We start from the raw sequence: 19,472 nt of genomic DNA on the forward strand, positions 1-19,472 counted from the left end.
TTGTAAACACTCTCCGAAGTTGGTAGTGCACATTAAGTGCCATATAAATGACACATAAGAAAATAGTATAGAATATAAAATGTAAAGTGAAACGTGGTAGTAGTGTTTTATTGAGCTGCTATTTTAAGAAAAGCTATGTCATATCCCTCCACTGGGGAAAAAAAAAATCTTTCTTTCTTTTTCCTCACCTCAGGTGTCTGACTTCTAACACCTTAATCGCTTTAAACTACAATTCAGCTCGGTAATAAGTGCGCGCTATTCCTGGCTTTAGTTGTTTCCATCTCTTCCTTCCCCCTGCTCTTTCCAGACAGGATTCCCAGCCAAGACTTGTCTCGTCCTTGGACCCGGCTCCGGCTCCGACCCGCACTGCCCTCCTTGGGCCCCGCGGGAGCACGTCCCTGCGGAGCTTTGCTGATGCGCAGGTGAGGCCGGCCCGGCGAGCAGGGGGCTGCCCCGTGCCCTGCTCCCTGCCCCAAGCCTCTTCCTCTAGGCACGCTGAAGCGCTCGGGTGCCCGGGCATCCCCTGCCGAGACCAGGACCCGCGGGCGAGCGGGCAGAGGCGGCACATCCGCAGCGCCCCCGTGTCCCGCCGGCAGCGGGCGGCGCCCGGCTCCTCGCCCTCCCCTCCCTTCGCCTCCGGGGGCTCCGCGCCGCTGCCGGGCGCGGCGGGGCGGGGCTGGAAGGGGCGGGCAGCAGCAGGTGGCGGCCGGGGCCGGAGGAGGAGAGCGGCGCCCGCGGGGGGCCTGAGCCCAAGCCCGCCCAGCCCCGCTCCGGCTGCCGTGCGGTGTGGTGCGGTGCGGCGGGACGCGACGCGGTGAGGTGCGGGGGCCGCCCCGCGGGGACGGAGCCCGGGCGCCGCCGCCGCGCCATGCCTCGCGCTGGGCGCGGCGGGCGGGCGCGGGCCGAGCCCCGCCGGCGCTAGCGGAGCATGGCGTGCCGCTGCGCGGGCCCGGGCGGGCCGGGCGAGGACAACGCGCGCTTCGCGCTGCTGGCGGCGCTGATCGCGCTCTACCTGCTGTGCGGCGCCGCCGTGTTCTCGGCCCTCGAGCTGCCCGCCGAGCGCCGCGCCAAGGCGCGCTGGGACCAGCGCCTCGACGACTTCAGCCGGCGCCACAACCTGAGCCGCGCCGAGCTGCGCGACCTGCTCCGCGACTACGAGGCGGCCAGCCTGGCCGGCATCCGCGCCGACGCCGTGCGCCCGCGCTGGGACTTCACCGGCGCCTTCTACTTCGTGGGCACCGTCGTCTCCACCATAGGTGAGAGAGCGAGGGAGCTGCCGGGGGCACCAGCCCGGCCGAGGACACCCCGGCACGTGGCGCGCGGGGCGGGGCGGGGCGGGGCGGGGCCGGGCTTCGCCGAGGCGAGGCTTCCCCGCCGCCGCTGCGCGTCCCTCAGCCTTGTCCCGAGCAGCCGCTTCCCGCCCCCCGGTGTCGCTTGCTGGGGGCGCACACCGCGCAGAGGAAGGTTTTGCACCCAAACCCCAAGCGTAGCCTTTTGTGTTTTTTCCCTGCTCTTTGGTTCCTAGGTTTGGCCAAACCCTGTTAGAGGAAACTCAAGCTTGGGGTGAGCTGGATTCCCGGATTTTAAGGGCCAAAGTGTGATCCTGTGGTGGGGCCCCTCCTGCTGTGCTGGACATGTAGCTGTACACACCTGGGTCTCCAAATCCATCGTGTCCTTTGCTTTTCTGAAACGGGATCAGCAAGTTGCGAGGGGGTGATGTGGCTTGTTTTGTGCCTGGATTAGTCGGGGGTGGAGGAGGAGACTACTGAATAGAGGTCACAGAAGGGCTGATGGCAGCACTACACTGGAAGGACTGCGCTGATATGGAAGCCACAGGGAAGGGTGTCTGGGCACCAGCCAGAAGATGTGGGTGGGCTGCTGCACAAAGCCAAGAGCAGTGGAGAAACAGAGCTTTCTTTAGTTAGATGTGAAACACAAGAAGCAACAAGTGACCTCACCCTGTGTTCATTTAGCAGTGCAACAAGTGAGACACTGCATCTTTCTAACGGTGTCTCCAGATGCAATTGGTTTTACTTTTTCTAGCATGATGCATTTATTGAGGAATGATTATTTAATTACAGCAGTTCCTCAGGGAACAGCCATTAACAGCTTTCCCATAGACAGCGGCTTTGAGTCATCCCCTGGTACACTGAATGCTTGAAACCGTCAGAGGATTGTGCTAAACCTATTTCTAAGGTTAACTGACTCTCTTAACTCTCAGATGAACTTCGTTGTGCTTGATGGGCATCAGACTTATTTAATGCTTCTGTTTTACTTCATATAATGTAGACTTCAGTGTTCCCTCTTCTTCAGATCTGAGTTAGAGACATCAGCTCATGTCTTGCATTCATGCATCTTCACTGCTTTTCTGAAATAGGACTGTAAAGTATAACCCAGTCCCGCAGTACCTGTTCGTAAGGGATGCTACGGTTACTGTTTCTCTGTTTCACTATGTTCTTTCATATAGAGTTCTTGTATGATAGAAGCCCAGTAACTTTGTCAAGCCCGTTTTTCCCTGCTGTCCATTGACCTTGCTTGCAAACGGCTCGTTTCTGTTACACAGCTACTTTGTTCACTCCTCTTCCCCAGTACCTTGATTGCTTTCTGAATTCACACAGATAGATAAAGTTTGAGCTGTTCACTAGAAATATGGACCAGGTCATCCTGTTTGTATGTTTGTTTGTTTTTAGGGCTGGTCTTCATTAAGGTATATTACTTCTGTCCGTTTATTTTCCTTACTCAATATCTTATACTAGCATCAAAAGCTATTGATTTTATCAAAGAAATAGGCCTAATTAAATTAAACCTTATTTGTCATATAAATTTTTAATTTGTTATGTTATCACTCTTTCCCTGTAGCCAAACTTTTTGTGTTATTGTACTAGAGCAGCGGTTTTCAACCTGTGGTCTCCGGACCCCTGGGGGTCTGCAGACTATGTTGAAGGAGTCCATGAAAGATGACTACAATCAATCAAAAGTATGTGAATAGCCACACTTACAATTCAAAGGGGTCCACGCCATTCAAAATTTCCAGAGAGGTCTGTACCTCCAATGAAAAAAGGTTGAAGACCACTGTACTAGAGCAACAGTGAATCAATTTATTTCTCCCTGTCAATAAATCAGATGAGTATGTCATTTAGACATCACTGAAACAGTGCTGTAGAGTCAATAGCTTAAATGTACTGCATCTAAAAAAGGATACAATCAAGTATTTTTGGCATTAGCAGGGAGGAGGCCCACCTCACCCCAAATCTTGGTGTCGTCAGTGAATTTGAACAGGGTGCTCTTCACCCCCTCGTCCAAGTGGCTGATAAAGAAATTGAACAGTATGGGCCTGATGACCAAGCCCTGGGGGACTCCACTGCCCACATTCCTCCAGGTCAAATATGACCCATCTACTACCACTCTCTGGGTGTGGCCCCCTAGCCAATTTGCAACCCATCTGACTGTGTAGGCATCAATGCCACAGTCACCTAACTTTTTAATGAGAATGGGGTGAGAGACAGTGTCAAAGGCCTTCCTGAAGTCCAGAAAGACTACATCCACCGCGACACCTGCGTCCAATGATTTTGTGACCTGATCTTAGAAGGCTATCAGGTTAGTCTGACAGGACCTGCCCTTAATGAACCCATGCTGGTTGCCCTTGAGCATCATCCCCCCTGCTGGTCCCTCACAGATGTGCTCCTGGATAATTTTTTCAAAGAGCTTCCCCAGGACAGCGGTAAGAGTAATGGGCCTATAGACTAACTGAAACTATCCAACCTTCCTTCCTTTCCCAAATGCAAAAGGAAACAGCACAATTGCTGAAAATAATGAATTTGTCTTTTTTCATTTTAATCATTTAACATTCAGGCATCACAGCTCTTAGAATTACAACTCCTAATTTTTCTGGCACCTTGTCTCCTCCTGAATTAAGTACTGCAGCCCCCTGCATAATTCCTGTGGAGAACAAGGCACCTGAGATATGGTATCTACAAAACTGGGTACCAGTATGAAATGTCCCGTGCCTTTTGGGAAGATAACTGCCTAACTCCAAGCTCCATCTCTGCTGGCTATTTTCAGCCATGAACCCTCCTCCTGCATTTCCCATAAAAGGAGGTTGGCAGCAGCAGGTGGTGCCCTCTTTCATCCAATAATCTAGTTCTTAAAAACTCACCTGTCGTGCAGGAGACTTCTCCAGTTTTTTGAGATCTGAACTCATATTGCCCATCTCTCAGCAGAACACCCTCATCATAATCATGTGGGATATGCTTAAGCTTGGGGTATTCTTAGTCTGTTCTGAAGCTGTTCCAGTTTGCATGGGATAACTAAGTAATTCCAGCTGCTCAGCATTTTCAAGACTTAGGTGGTTGTATACATACTCATGAGCAGACATTTTAGGTGCCTTGGAAACTTTTCTAGGGAGATCCTGGACCCCTAGAGACATCAGGAATCTCTAGGATTAGATCAGCTAGCTGGGCCTTAAAGATCTAAATACTGGATTCATGTGCCTGAATCCTTTTGTGGGGCTCGCACTTCAAGCTAGGTCATGCAAATTGCTGTACACCTTCTCTTCCCACTGAAATAAATGAACACTGAATGCCCCACAAGATTGAAACTATTGTGATATTTTTTGTACTTCTTAGGCTCTCCCCCCACTGCCCTTTGGAGCCATGAGGAAGACTTCTGTTAACTTCAAAGCACATTGAATCAAGCTCTGATTTTTAACTGTATTTTTTATCCTGATAGTCTCCTGATTTTATGTATGACAAAGTCTCCCTCTGAATACTGTTGTCTAATGGAGCAAAAGGGACGTGTTTTCTTTATTTATCCTTTAAAATGTGCCAGTTGGAGCCACTATCATGATCTTGATTAAGAAATGTTCATTTTAGCTGAAAATTAAATGAAAAAAATATCTCGGCATATTGTGGCCTGAAGGAAATAATTCATCAAACTAGCATAGTGCACACACATAGTGAGCTTCCCTTTTCTGTGCATGCTCTTGACCGAGGAGAGAATGAGGTGATTTTATTCATAAAAGCAAGGAACCCTTTCTGGAGAAATTATTGACATTCTGTGTCATTCCTCTTTGTAAGCAGCTGCAGCACACTTGTGGAGGATGTGAAACCCAAAAGGAGGAACTGGAAAGAGATTAGGCAACCAGATTCATGACCCAAGGCTCCTGTTAGTAACATTTCCTTTTGAGGACAGTATGCTGCTAAGCAGAATGAGAGCACCCCTGAGCATTAGATCAGCATATGGCACAAAAGGAAAAGAAAGAGCACCTTCAGTCTGGGGAGAGCAACCTATAAGGAAATATTCCTGTTTACTTAGACAGAAGCCCATGTAAAGTGAAACAGATCGGAAACAGCCACGTGGAACCATGTTACAACAGATGGAGTTGTAGATGGTGGGGGGAGACAGTGCCTATATGTTCTAGAAGAAAACCTTGGCAGACAAGGGTCTTTGGGTAAATGAAGGGTTTGTGCCTGAAAGGTTGCAAAGAACATTTTTTCCAACTAGTTACTTGGTCTAATAAAAGATATCGCATTTATCCAAAGACCCTTGTCTGCCTGTGTCCTTAGGCCAACACAGCTACAATCGCCACACCAGAAGACAACGTCTTTTTCTCATACCTATGTAAGGTGTGTTAGGATGAATGGTGATAACACCAATTTAAAACCAATAATAAGTAAGGGGAGATACTTGCCCAGGGAGACAACTGTTCGTTTTGATATTTACTGGACCACTACAATTATGGATTACTGGATTATTTCCTTGATTCACTATGTGGCCACTGAACAGAAGCTGGTCACTGTAATGGATGCCAATGGAAAGCTCAGATTCATAATCGGTCCTGAGAGAATAGCAGAGATGTCCATGTAAAACCACAGTCAATTGATTGATCACATTGGGGCTGACTGCTTTTAATTGTTTTCATCATTCAGTCGCTAGATTTTTCTGCTTCTAGGGCCTGGAGTCCTCTGTCTCTTCTCTGTCACCCTTTCAAAAAACTGCACTTCTACAGGCAGTTCGGTTCCCTGGTTAGAGTGAGGCTCTTTGAGTCAGCACACCCAGTGACTGTTCCAGCTTTGCCACTCACTCTATGCTTAAGTTTAGAGAAAATACTTATTCAACTCTCTGTCTCAGTTTATGCACCTCTGCAGTGAAGACAAAACTGTTTCCCTGCCTCGCAGGGGTGGTAAAGATACTTGATAGCTGTAAATTTCTTTGAGGTCCTTGGCTGCTATAAAGTCCGTATTGTTATTTTTACAGTGCAAACCTAGCTCTTGTCCAGCCCCCAGCAACAAGAGGTAGATTCAATAAAACTTAGGAACCTAAAAGTCAGCCCCCAGAGCAGGATCCAGAATCCTAAGTGCAGCACCTAGCTGTCCAACATGGTGCGTCAGAAGTTAGATGCCTCAGAAGAAGCACCTAACTTCCAGAAAGATCTGGAACCATCAGGGGTTATTCTGGCCTTTAAAAAGAGTGGAAACAGTGGTGCTGGTGGTATCTACCTTTTCTATAACAGCCAGTCAGGAAATGGATATGTCTTTACTTCTGCCTAGGTTCAACTGTGAAGGTGACACTCAGCTAGTCTGAGCCACCCCTCTCTATCTATATCTTACTTTGTGAGGCTGTCACAAAACACAGAAGGGAAGATAAGTTGTGGGCCGACTGATTTCAAGAAGGATTCCACTTGAACAGAAAACTTTCTGCTCCCAGAGTAATCAGGGAGCAGGTAGGGCAGTGTGACCCCCTAAGACCCCATCCATACATGCATGGACGTTTGTTTTCCCGTGGACAACTAACAGTAGTGTACCTCGTGCTGCCAGTAGTTGTCCTCAGGAAACACCTGTGCCATGTGCCCTCTGGCTTGCGGCAAGTTACCCCAGATGGAGTAGGGGAGGCTGGGGCCAGCACTTAGCTGCCCCCAGCAGCTTTACCTGAGGTCCTGGGCCTCCCAAGGCTGTACAGTGACGATCCTGCCACATGGAGCCTGGCTGGCAGCCGCAGCGCGGTTCCAGATGGCCAGGTGCCACTGTGCTTTTATTTCTGTAGGTTTTTTGACCCCTGGATATCCAGGGGCCAACCCCCCTCCCCCATGCTGCTCCTCTGCAGCATAGAGAACACCTGAATGTGCGGTATGTGGTTCTGCATATGTGTCTATGGCTCCACATACCGCATGGTTGTGCTCATCTGGACACAGCCTAAGAGTCTATCTGGTCAGAGGCATGACCTTAGCAGCCTACTTAATGGCATGCTATCTGAAGAGAAACCAGAATCTCCCTCCTTTCAGATGAGTGCCCTAACAAGATATCTGTGTTTTAAAAAAATAGAGGCGAATTTTGCTCATTTCTTTTAGGGAAAGGATACAGGCTTCTATTGTCAGGAAAGGTCTTCAGGCTGTGAATCCCAAATGAACAGAGGCAATTCTCCATAGCCCTGAGTGAGGTGATTTAACCTGAAAGGGAAAAGTTCAGACTGTCTGTGCACAGCATTTCCTATTAGCTGGTTAACTCTAGGCCACGCTCTGCTCGGTGTGCTGGCTGTTTTAGATCCCCTTATGAGGTACCAAAATCTCCCTAAGCCCTGGACAAGGAGCCTACGTGTCTCATTCAGGGTGATGGATTCTACTCTGGGGAGAGGTGCACTGAGATATTGGTCCATATTGGATTGGCACTGATAAAAGGAAAATTGACATTATTGGCATGTCAGCTGTTATCTGTGGCTCTTTGAGAGCAATGGATTTCTCATAGATTACCTGATGTCTCACAAGTTGACTTGAATGGAGGAGAGCCAGGATTGCTCCCCGCTCACAGAGCCTCTTTCTGTTTGCATGTGCCACTTCCAGTTGGGTTGCTGGGGCAGCTACTATTCCTTTTGCTTTTTACTCTTCCCTATTGTTGCTTATCAGACGCAATTTACTGATCCCCAGCACACTTTTCAAATAATGTATTTTCCCTTTATAACAAGTTATGTAGGCATTCAGAGATTTCTTACCTTATCTAGAAAAACTAGAGGGATTCTGCCAAATAGAAATAGCAGAATAGAGAAGGTTTCAGTGGAATCTTAGCTGTAATAATTAATAGTGTGCCAGTCACTGCCATTAGATGGAAAAAAACAATGCAGCATGAACAGGCAGAAAGTAAGTATCATTCTCGAGTATGTGAATAATATTGATGAAGAATCTGTAATTTACAATGGAACATTTGCTGGAGAAATCTTGCATAGACGCATAAAAAACAAGGAAGCCAAGAACTATTCAACTGATCTTTTTTTACCCATTGGTTCTTTAGAAACTGCTTTTACTGATGGACACAGCCACACTGGCCTTAATGGTGTACAAAGAGCAGTACAGCACCTTGAAATAATGCAGAAATTGCATTTATAGCCCCATAAAGATTATGGTAATTAAGATAAAAATATTTTACTCAGCAGATGTTTTAAAACCCCAACTACAAAGGAAATAATAATGGCCAGTCCTATTCAGTGCCAGTGGAAAAAAAAAAGATAACCAAAGAGGTGGCGACAAATGAGAAGGATGGCTTGACATGCAAACAGCTGGCAAAGGGGAAAGGGAAGAAAATGTAATTTTTCTTGTCTCTTCTGACACTTTACAGGAAAAAGCCCAAAGCCCAAAGTGGTATGGAAGGACATCACAGGCCCTTGACCAACAATTGTATTTAATTTTTAAAAGTGAATTTAGTACTGGCGAAATGATATCCCTGAAGGCTTAAATGTCCAGTATTTACAGAGCACAGACAGAGAAATGCTTTTGTACCACTAGGTCTTAGCTCTTCTTGTGGAAGGCCGCTACTAAGGCAGAGGTAGTTTAGTTTCCACACCCATCCTTGGTATCTCTACTGAGACTACTAACAAGGATACCAACAGGCCTGGTGCTTTGAGGGACATGGGTACTTGTCTGGCACTGTATTAATGCAGTCAGCTTGTTTTACAGAAACTGCCAAATAGCCATCCATATAATTAACTTTCAATCACTGCCAGACTAGGACAGCCTTGACTGATGACAAAGCAGTGATTCTACAGCCGAAGCCTGTGTACCCCTGAGGCTACAGTAAACTTTTGGAGGTTATATGATAGAGGAATGGGAAAAGGGAAGGGAAAAAAATATTAATAAAGAAGAATGAAGAACAGCTTTATAATACCTCTGAGGTTGTTGGAGAGTTTATAGTGTGGTTGTAGTGACATAAAGGTATTTTTATTTTATTATCCATAACACAGAATCAAAGGAGTACACAGCAGCATAACAAATTTAAATACAAGTATGTGACCCAAAGAAGTTTGAGAGCGGCTTGTCTGAAGGAAAAAAGGCATATAAACAATCACAACTCCCACAAGTAGCTGCTTATACTACTTTTCTTGTCCTTCCTGACATTGCTAGCAAGGGGTCAAAAAGCCTTTAAAGTGCAACTCTCTGTGTAGGAAAATCCTCCACTTTTGTCATATCTACTCATATTACTCTGGCACTGACATTAATTCATCCCACTTGTGCCTTGCCTTCCTGGTGCTTGTCTCCTGCAAAAGCAGATTATATGCCGACTCCCACCTGACTGGGATACTTCATTTCTTATGCTCTGCAAGTTCCTGTTTGCTTTCTAGTTTGGTAGTTTAGGTTTACACATAACTTGAAGCTGTAAGAGCTGAGTCTGAGACAGAGAACTCCCAGTCTTTGAAGGGCTTGTTTGTATGAGTTGCCTGGCAGAGTTTACTTCATTTCTTGCAGAAACGCTGCTGTTATGGGGCATAAAATGCTTGCATAAAAGCAGAGATACAATATGACAGTCCTAGCAAGGAACAGAAGATCTGTTTTAAAACTGCAGTGCATGCTGGGCTCTGTTAGAAGTACAACAAAGCAGGGATGTTCAAGTGAAAAAGCATGTGTAATGTAAAGCAAATACCTTCAGTCTGATCTAACTTCGTCTTTTCTAGTTCCATTCATGCCAAGATTCCAAGAATTATAGGAATCGGTAGTATAGGGACTACAATGCATAGTTTTTCCTGTTACTCACTGGTTTAAATACAACCCACATTGGCAGCAGCATGGATTCACTACCCTGGGATGTTCAGCATCCTCAGTGAGATCAGGCAACAGATTTCTTCATCTGTAAGAATAAATTTAGTTTTCTCTGTGTAAGTTTTATTACTGCTCTGATGGTCAGTCTTAAAGTGCCTCAGGAGTGAGCAGTCAGGTAATCAGTCTCCCTTTCCCTCTTTCTCTTTTCGCCTACCCTCTCTCCTATTGACTGCTCTTGACAGAAAGTACATGAGCAGATGAATATTTTATTTTATTCTGTGAATGTCCTGCAACTCAAATGAGACAGATATGTGACATTTTAAAGAGGCTTTGATAAAGGCATTTCTGCCTCTTGTTTCTGGCAAACCTCCAGGTTATTCACTCCAGTAAAACCTTCTCCTTTGGGAATTTGGCTTCTGCATGAAAGCCCCCAACAAAGATCATTGAGCAGAAAAGTCAAAATGATGCGGATTCCAAGAAGGAAGGAGCAGAGAAAGGTTAACTAAGATAGTTGTCATGCTCCCTGTGGGCGTATGGCCTTGTTCCAATCTCAGGTCTCCAAAAATGTTGGTTTCCCTGAACTTGTTCAAGTTCAGTAAGCTTTGAACTTATTTATTTACTGTTATTTAAAGAAATTAAAGTATTTAATTAAGTAATCTATATCACCAAGAAACTATACCATGCCTTAAAAATATAACATTTCACAGAACTACCTACCAGAGTTGCATGATGGCTGAATACTTCGGGTATTTTGTTATGGCTCCAGAGGCATGAGTTTGAACCCTCCTCTGGGCTTGTGCAAAAGGCTTTTCTTAGTTGAGCCAGCTGTAAATGGGAAAGGGGTTGTCGGATTATAGAGTCAAAGGTGGCCTTGGGCAGATCTTTTGACCTGCATTGGGTTGTATGATAGTTATTGCAGCTTTTTCAGTCAAGAGCATAGATCAGGGGTGGGTGATTATTTGGGCTGGAGGGGCAATTATTTGGGCTGGAGGGCCACTTATGGAGTTTTGGTGAGTTGCTGAGGGTGGGGGAGGGGGCAAGGAGATGCCATTTGATCCTATCTGGCCTGCCAGCTGCTGCCAACAGCCTGAAGGCAGGCGGGCGGGTGGGACATCTACTTGTTATGTTGCATTGTGTCCTGTCCTGTGTGGGGCCCTAACAGCTGGCAGCTGTAGTGCCAGGACTGAGCTGCTGCAGTGCCAACAGGAAGCTGAGCAGAAGAGGGGAAAAAGATGCAGGTGGGGTGGGGCGGAGGTGCCTGCATGCTGCGCCAGCCAGCCCAGGCCTGACTGCAGCAGAACAGATCGACCTGGAGCGCAACCCTCCCTCCTCAGGCTCCCAACAGTGGCTGGTGAACTGAATAGGATCAATTGGTGGGCCAGACAGCCCACAGGCCATATTTTGCCCACCCCGGTACAGATTCTGTCAGACTCTTTTGGGTTCAGCAACCAGAAATATATTCTAGGACCTAAACACTAGGCCTGTGCGAATAGAGAACTATTCGATTCGGATTCAGATTCAGCTGATTTGGAGGCCAGCGATTTGATTTGGAGATTTGGATTGCTTTTCTGAATCGATTCTTTGCCTCCATTTTTCTGAGTAGGGACCGGGTCATCCCCCCACTGGGACCACCATAGGTCCCGTAGGAGGCACACCCAGGCGTAGGGTCAGCGAGGACCTAGTCAGGGAACTTCTGGAGGGACTAGACATATTTAAATCAGCAGGTCCTGACAATCCCCACCCCAGAGTGCTGAGGGAACTGGCAGAGGTTATTGCGGGACCCCTAGCATGGCTTTACAAGCACTCCTGGTGCTCTGGCGATGTGCCAGAGGACTGGAAAAGGGCCAATGTGGTTCCTATTTTCAAAAAAGGGAGGAAGGAGGACCCAGGAAACTATAGGCCTGTTAGTCTTACCTCGGTCCTGGGGAAGCTTTTTGAGAAAATTATCCTGGCGCATGTCCACAAGGGGCCAGCAGGGGAGACTATGCTTAGGGGCAACCAACATGGGTTTATTAGAGGCAGGTCCTGTCAGACCAACCTGGTGGCCTTCTATGACCAGATCACCAAATCCCTGGATGCAGGTGTCGCTGTGGATATAGTCTTTCTGGACTTTAGGAAGGCCTTCAACACGGTCTCTCACCCCATTCTCATTAAAAAACGAGGAGACTGGTGTTGATACCTACACAGTCAGATGGGTCGCTAACTGGCTGGAGGGCCGCACCCAGAGAGTGGTGGTGGACAGGTCTTATTCGACCTGGAGGGATGTGGGCAGTGGGGTTTCGCAGGGCTCGGTCCTTGGGCCCTCACTGTTCAACATCTTCATCAGCAACTTGGACAAAGGGGTACAGTGCACCCTGTTCAAATTTGCAGATGACACTAAGACAGGCTACAGGGGTGGGCAGAAGAGAACAGGATGGGTTTCAACACTGACAAGCGCAGGGTACTGCACATGGGGAGGAAGAACCAGCAGCAGACCTACAGGCTGGGGAACTCCCTTCTTGTCAGTGCAGAGGCAGAGAAGGCTCTTGGAGTCATTATTGAGGCCAATATGAACATGCGCCAACAGTGTGGGGATGCGGTCAGGAAGGCCAACCATACCTTGTCATGCATCCACAGATGCATCTCAGGTAGGTCCAAGGAGGTGATCCTCCCTCTCAATGCAGCACTGGTCAGGCTGCAGTTGGAGTACTGCGTCCAGTTCTGGGCACCATACTTCAGGAGGGATGTGGACAGCATTGAGAGGGTCCAGAGGAGGGCCACCCGCATGATCAGTGGTCAGCAGGGCAGGCCCTACGAGGAGAGGCTAAGGGACCTGAACCTGTTCAGCCTCCACAAGAGAAGGCTGTGTGGGGATCTAGTGGCTGTTTACAAACTAGTCAGGGGGGACCAGCAGGCATTTCTGGGGGTGCTGTTCCCCTGAGCACTCCCAGGAGTGACAAGAAATAATGGTCACAAGCTAGCAGAGGGTAGATTCAGGCTAGATATCAGGAGGCGCTACTTCACTGTCAGGGCGGCTAGGATCTGGAACCAACTTCCAAGAGATGTGGTGCTGGCTCCTACCCTGGGGGTCTTTAAAAGAAGGCTGGATGAATACCTGGCCGGGGTCATTTGACCCCAGTACTCTTTCCTGCAATGGCAGGGGGTCGGACTTGATGATCTGCTCAGGTCCCTTCTGACCCTACCAACTATGAAACTATGAATTGGCTTTGGAAGATCTGGCGCCGATTCAGAGAGATTTGGAGATTCGGCCATAGAATGTAATTGGGAATCAATTAAATATCTATAACTTTGTCATTTTTTGGCTGATTCAGATGACACTTGCAGGGGCAGTAGCCCCTGCTGAGGGCATAAAGCCTGCCAGGTTTCAAGGATATAGGTGCAGGGGTTTCTGGGAAAATGCACCTCAAGCTGCTGACAAGCAAAACTCGTGACATAGGTGACTGTGTGTATTAAGGCACAGGGGGGTGAAAACTGCAGGCCTGCTAGGCCCTGTTGCAGCCACAAAGCTTGCCAGCTGTCAAGGAGATAGGTGCAGGGAGAGTCTGCATTCTGGGGCCCTGCACCTCAGGCTGCTAACCTGCAAAACTTGCTATATCCTATCCAATCCTTTCTAAGAACAAAAAGGAGCAGGCAACTGAATGGGAAGCCAGGCCAGTCCAGTACCTTTCTGATGCTGTTGCTCAGAACCAGCTCACAAAAGGCACAGAAAGCCTGCAGACAGAGGCTTTTATGCTAGTTCTATGTCCCTCCCCCAGGCACAGTACTTGGAAGAACACTCAGGGAGAAATTACACTCACTGGGCAGCTAGAGATGTCAGTCCTTCCCTGCTCCCCCTCCCTCTTCTAAGTTTCTGTTTCCCCTCAAAGACTGCCTTCTGAATCACCAAATCTCTTCCAAATCTTTTCCGAATCAATTCGTAAGATTTTAAGCTTCTAGCGATTCAATACGGATTCAGAGATTCGGCCTCTGAATCGGGCCAAATCTTTTCCGAATTGAATCGCGAACCAAAGCTTTGCACAGTCCTACTGTCCACCTATGTCAAAGAAGAAAGAATGCTAAGGTAGATAGAGCAATGCACTAGGCATCAGGACATCTGAGTTACCTTACTACCTCCTGATTCCTTGTGTGACCTTAGGCAAGTAAATTAGGCCACAGTTTTCAAAAGACTGGTCGACTTCATTTGTAGGTACCCAAATTCAGGTGCCTTTGGCTCAGTTTTCCAGAGATGCCTAAGTTCACAGATCTGATTGACTTCATTTGGAGATATAGATGCTCTGTCCTTGAAAAATAGGCAGAAGATACATGAAGATGTTGTGAAGATGATGATATGCCACCCAGACACTGACACAGTCAACTTTTAGAGGCCTCTACTGGATATTTTAACCTTCTTTGTGCCTCACTTTTTCCCCCTTTAAAATTAGGTTCTTTGTTTAAAGCATTCTGATATCTGGGGTTATAACAGTATTGTTTATTTATTGTCTTCTATCAGTAGGGGATGAACTTTGGACATACAAACAGCATTTTGTTCCATCATTTGTTTGGCCATTTTTATTATTGATTTTTAATATGGAAACTGAGGCTTGAATACAGATTACCCTGGGAAATCCATGGCTGTTTGCTTTTTGTTCTGTGTGTTACAGGGGCATTATACTGTCACGATGAAACAGACTTTGACATGCAATTATGTTATCCTGTTAGGCATACACCTCAAATTAAATTTCTCTTTTAAAAAGCCTAAAAATAGAAGCAATCGCGCACTGAGACACATTTAATTAGGACCATGAAATCAGGTATAACAATATCTCAGGTGCTACTGAAGAGAGAAGACTGGGTGAAAAAACTGAGGAACATAATGAACCTGCCGTACATAATGAAAGGATCTTTTACCTTGAAAAACCTGGTTCTGCCAGGAGCTGAGGACTTTTCTCAGCACCTCATTATTTTGATCACTCTTGCTTCTTTTTAAATCTTTCTGATAATATATTTTATAATAGTTGAGGTTTTGTAGCATGTATTGTAAGTAATAAAGCTGTAAGAAATACTAGACCTCACTGCTTGTCTTTTGTTATTAAATATTTGTTGAAAGGGTGTAGCAGCAACTCATTTTGGCACTCGGATACCATAGTCATGCACATCACTACAACTATTAATTCATATTACAGCTATGCCAAGAGGTCTTAAAAAAGACCAGGCTTCTTTTGTGCTAGAGGATTTGCACACATGGTCAGGCAGGGTCCCCTGCCTCAAATAATTTACAGATAGGCAACAGAGGCATAGAGTATAGGACCCAGACTTTTAAAATGAGCTAAGCATTATCCCAGTCAACATAGCAAGGTCTGATTCAGATGGCTATCTCATTTTCAAGAATTACTTGGTATTTATATAGAGAGAGTTTTCAAAGCCTTCTTAGGCACTTTATTCCCAAACCAGAATGCATTTGAAAATCCCACTAGAAATACATAAATCCTTTTTGAAAATGAAGTTTAGTTTTCTAAGACACTTAGACTTTGAGGTACTGATCAGAGTATTGCTAAATACCTTTAAAAACCTGGGCTAAGATTGCATAGACATAGTTTGTGACAGATTTAGGAATTCCAAAGTCTCTTGAATCCTAGTTCAGTGCTTTAACTCCAAATCTGTTTTGCCTGTCGCTGCCTACCAGGTGCAATTTAACAACTTACATGGAACAAGACAGCAAATATTTGGTGAGAATTATGACATTTCCATCTTAGCAGAGTTCTACTGTGGTGTGCTAGGCCTTCTTCAGGCTTTAGGTCTATTTACTTGTTAAGGGGACATGTGTAACAGTGGTTGAATAAACATCTATTAGCATAGTTATTGTGAGAACATGTTTGATTATTAAAGAGCTGTGTTAAAATCCCAGATTAATTATTTAAATGGATTACACTCCACATAGTGTTTGCAAAAATGTAGTTTGAGAGTGGATAGGACAACAGACGAAGGCAATTTACTAATGAGTCACATTGCAATGATTTTGCCAACAGTACCAATATGTTGCAGTACAAACAGGCCTCTAGAGGCAGGGGCATTATCAATGCTAATAATAATTCCTTTGGTGGTATTGGATGGGGAAAATCTCCCAGATTCAAAATAATGTATTATGTTTGTTTAAATCTACCACTCTATCACTGAAACGACCATGCTCTCCAGTAATTGCGTAGAGACAACCAAAGTACCAAGTTATCTGCTTTCCCTGTTGGTTTAGGACAGGGGTATTAAAGATACAAACTGCAGATCTGGCCTGTGGAGCACTGCTATCCAGCCTGTGGATCTCAAACTAACCCTATGTGGTGCATGAGGCACACACTGGCCCCAAACCCAGCCTCATGTGCTGCATATGGTGGGAGGAGCTGGTCTGGCACTCGCTGAATGTGTTGCACAGAGCTGGACCTAGTGACATAGATGCTGCATGTAGCACAGAAGGACAGTTTGGGGCACATGTTGCACGAGGCATCCACAGGGGATCAACCCTGCATACTGGCTCTGGGGCCAATCTAGATAGGAGCCCACAGGCTATCCCTGCACATCAAAGTCAGTGTGCAAGGCCAGTCCAGTGTGGGCACCACATGTAACACACACCCCCTATGCAAGCCCTGCTCACTGTGCTCAGCATGGCCCCCAGACTGGGACCAGCGTGTGCTGTATGCAGTGCATGGGACTGGTCTGGTATGTTCACTGTACAGCACAAGGGGCCTATCCAGGGTGCATGCTGTATGTGGTACCCCCTGGACTGGCCCTGCATACTGGCTCCATGGCCAGTCCAGATTGGGCCCACAGGATGGCCCCATGGCACCAGGGCCAGTGTGCAGGGAAGGTCCAGTGTGGGCACCTCATGCAGCCATGCTCATTCCATGCATGAGGAGTGTGTGTTATAGAGAAATATTTACACAAAACACTCCCCTACAACACTGTCTCCCTAAAAACCAAAGTCCTCATCATATTGGTGAAGGGTCCTTTGTAATACCTAGAAAGAGTGGCCAGCCACCTTGGCTGAAAACATCTGACTTTTAAAATAGTTTTAAAGGTTAAACAGAAATGTCTTGGAGCACTCACTAAAAGCTAAACTATATTTTTTACAAGCCATGTGAGAGTTGTCATAACTCTCTGAGACGAGACCTGCTCTTGATCTTATGTGAATGTCTAATGATAACGAACTTCACCAGGGCTTTGAACATTTATAACTTGTTCTGGAACTTGTTCAAATGTTTCGGTAGCAACCTTGTCTCTGTAAAGAGCCTAGTAAAGTTTACGTAAAGCTAACTCTCGAGTGTCCACAAAATATTACTGTGGAATGTAAAACCATCTCTTTGGAAGGTTAAAGTCCAATTTGCAAATATGAAAGTCTACAACCCAGACAGGAGACAGCGTAGTGTAGGCAGGACCATATTTGAAACCTCCACTGCACAACTTGTTACTTGAAGCTTGTTACATGAACTCACTGCTATAGATTGGAGGGCATTTTGGCTAAGTACAAAAAGTCAAAAAGCCTGAGGCTGAATTGATTCAGTCTTTGCAGGTTACTTTTAAGCTGCAAAGATTAAATTGAAACAGAAGTGAACAAACCTTTACCTTCGATTCAGGAAATGCAGCTACACACCTGCAGTGGCTCAGGCCAGAAGCTGGGGGGTGCTAGAGCATGGCTATCTGGCTATGCATTCACTTCCTCTTTCTGCTGCCCCCGAGGTTTCTGGGGTTTGGAGTCCAGACTTACAGCAGCAGGACTCTGCAGTGTTACTCATCACTTCTTCTTCCTGCTTCCAGGTGCCTCTAGGATTTGTAGTCTACAGTTGGAGCCAGCAGTAAGTTTTGAGCAGGGGAAGGAGTGTTTAACCCCCATCCCTGGCCCCAGACCCCAGCTGGGGTTTGCCTGGAGGGGGAAGCCTCTCCCTTCTCCCCCTCACCCCCTCCATAGACTAGGCTGCATCCCCAGCTGGGCTTGCGCCCCCCGCTTGCCAGTCGCCCTCACTGTTCCAGCTAGGAAGCAGAGGGGCGGGGCCAGCCCTGCTCTCTGGAGCAGATAACACAGCCCAGCCCAGGGCTGGATAGCATGTTGGGTTGCTGGGGGACTCTGGTTTAACTTAAAACAGGAAGGGGTCTGGGACAGAAGTTCCATAAATCATTTTGACCCAAATCAGTTAAGTGTGATACTACATTCAACCAGGTTTATCTTAAATCCATTTCAGCCATTTTGAAACTGGTTTATGTGCACTGAGCTTCTGTTCTGTTACAGGTTTCAGCCAGTTTCTGATCACTTGAACCAGTTTGTGTAACTTCTGTTCCTAGCCTTTGAGGCCAAGGAAGTTTATGGTGTGTATTGGCTTATTCCAAATATACCCTAACCTCTTGGTTCAGCTGCCTCCCCAGCACAGTTCCATCAGTCTTCCCCTGGATGCCTATCTTCCCAGAGCCCCCCTGTAGCTGTGTCATGAGGAGACACACTAGTGCTCTGATAGGACAGGCCTGGATGGGCTTGTTAATAAGACTAAGAGATGAATATCAGTCACTTCAGTAGGGGTAAATGTGGGTGCTTCCTTCAGAGATATGATGCCCTGGCACTGAGCAGTTCACCTCACAGAGTAACAGTGATTCATATCTGAACTTTTTGCTCACTGTATTGTGACCTTGAACCTAGACACCTCTTGTATTCTAAGGCAGTATTGTACAACTGGCAGTCTGCAAGAGTTTAAATTGGAGCCCCCAGGTTCCTGCTTTGCCACCACTCTGCCTGTTGCTCCAGTTGCAACAGCAGCTGGAGTCTGCAGGCCTCTCCTCCCTCCTCTGACTTGTACTGCCCATCTGCAGCCCAAGGAGTAAGTAAAGAGCAAGCCTGGTGCCGTGTACGTGGGGCGAGGAGTATGCATGCAGTGCAGCAGCAGGGCTGGGTACAGGAGTGCAATGGGGTACAAGGGGAGGCCTACAACATGGGTGAGCACTGCAGCAGTTGGAGGTGGGGGCATAGGAGTATGCTGCAATGGACAGGGGGCAGAGGGGGTCCCGCCTAGTGCAGGAGGGGTTTGGGATAGCATGCACCTTGAGGGGGCCTGTGGTTGTGCAGCCCCCACTGGTGCAACTGGTGGGGCATTTGGCCCCCACCAGTTTAGCAGCCGGACAGCCCTGTTGTAAGGCATCAGTCATTTGCAAGGTACCTGGCTTGCAGAGTAGCACGTGCCAGTCTGAGCTGCAGATTAATGCCACATGATGGAATATATGATAAATCACTTGTCTGACTGGAGCTTATACAGTACGAGACTTACCTATTTCCTGGAGGGCAAATTGCTTTTCTAATTGAAAGCAAAAGCCTAATTAGTGCCGACACCATTAGATATGCTTTGAAGTGTGAAGAGTTGGACAGAAAAAGACAAACAGTAATTTGATTAAGTTACCTTCTGGTTATGGAAGTCTTAATTTGTCCAGTGGATCAGGCTATTGTCTT

The 19,472-nt window shown here is 46.8% G+C and overlaps 1 protein-coding gene across 1 annotated transcript in view; it reads left to right on the forward strand.

Moving 5' to 3' along the window:
- The first annotated feature begins 903 nt into the window (after positions 1 to 903).
- The window catches only part of KCNK13 (potassium two pore domain channel subfamily K member 13), a 147,995-nt gene continuing 129,426 nt past the window's right edge, over positions 904 to 19,472 (forward strand). Inside the window, exon 1 of the mRNA XM_006278476.3 lies at positions 904 to 1,256. Coding sequence (XP_006278538.2) covers positions 929 to 1,256 — 328 coding nt within the window. The 5' untranslated portion in view covers positions 904 to 928. The remainder of the gene's footprint in view (positions 1,257 to 19,472) is intronic.

The sequence above is a fragment of the Alligator mississippiensis genome, chromosome 2 (assembly GCF_030867095.1).
Source record: "Alligator mississippiensis isolate rAllMis1 chromosome 2, rAllMis1, whole genome shotgun sequence".
Taxonomy (NCBI): Eukaryota; Metazoa; Chordata; order Crocodylia; family Alligatoridae; genus Alligator; species Alligator mississippiensis.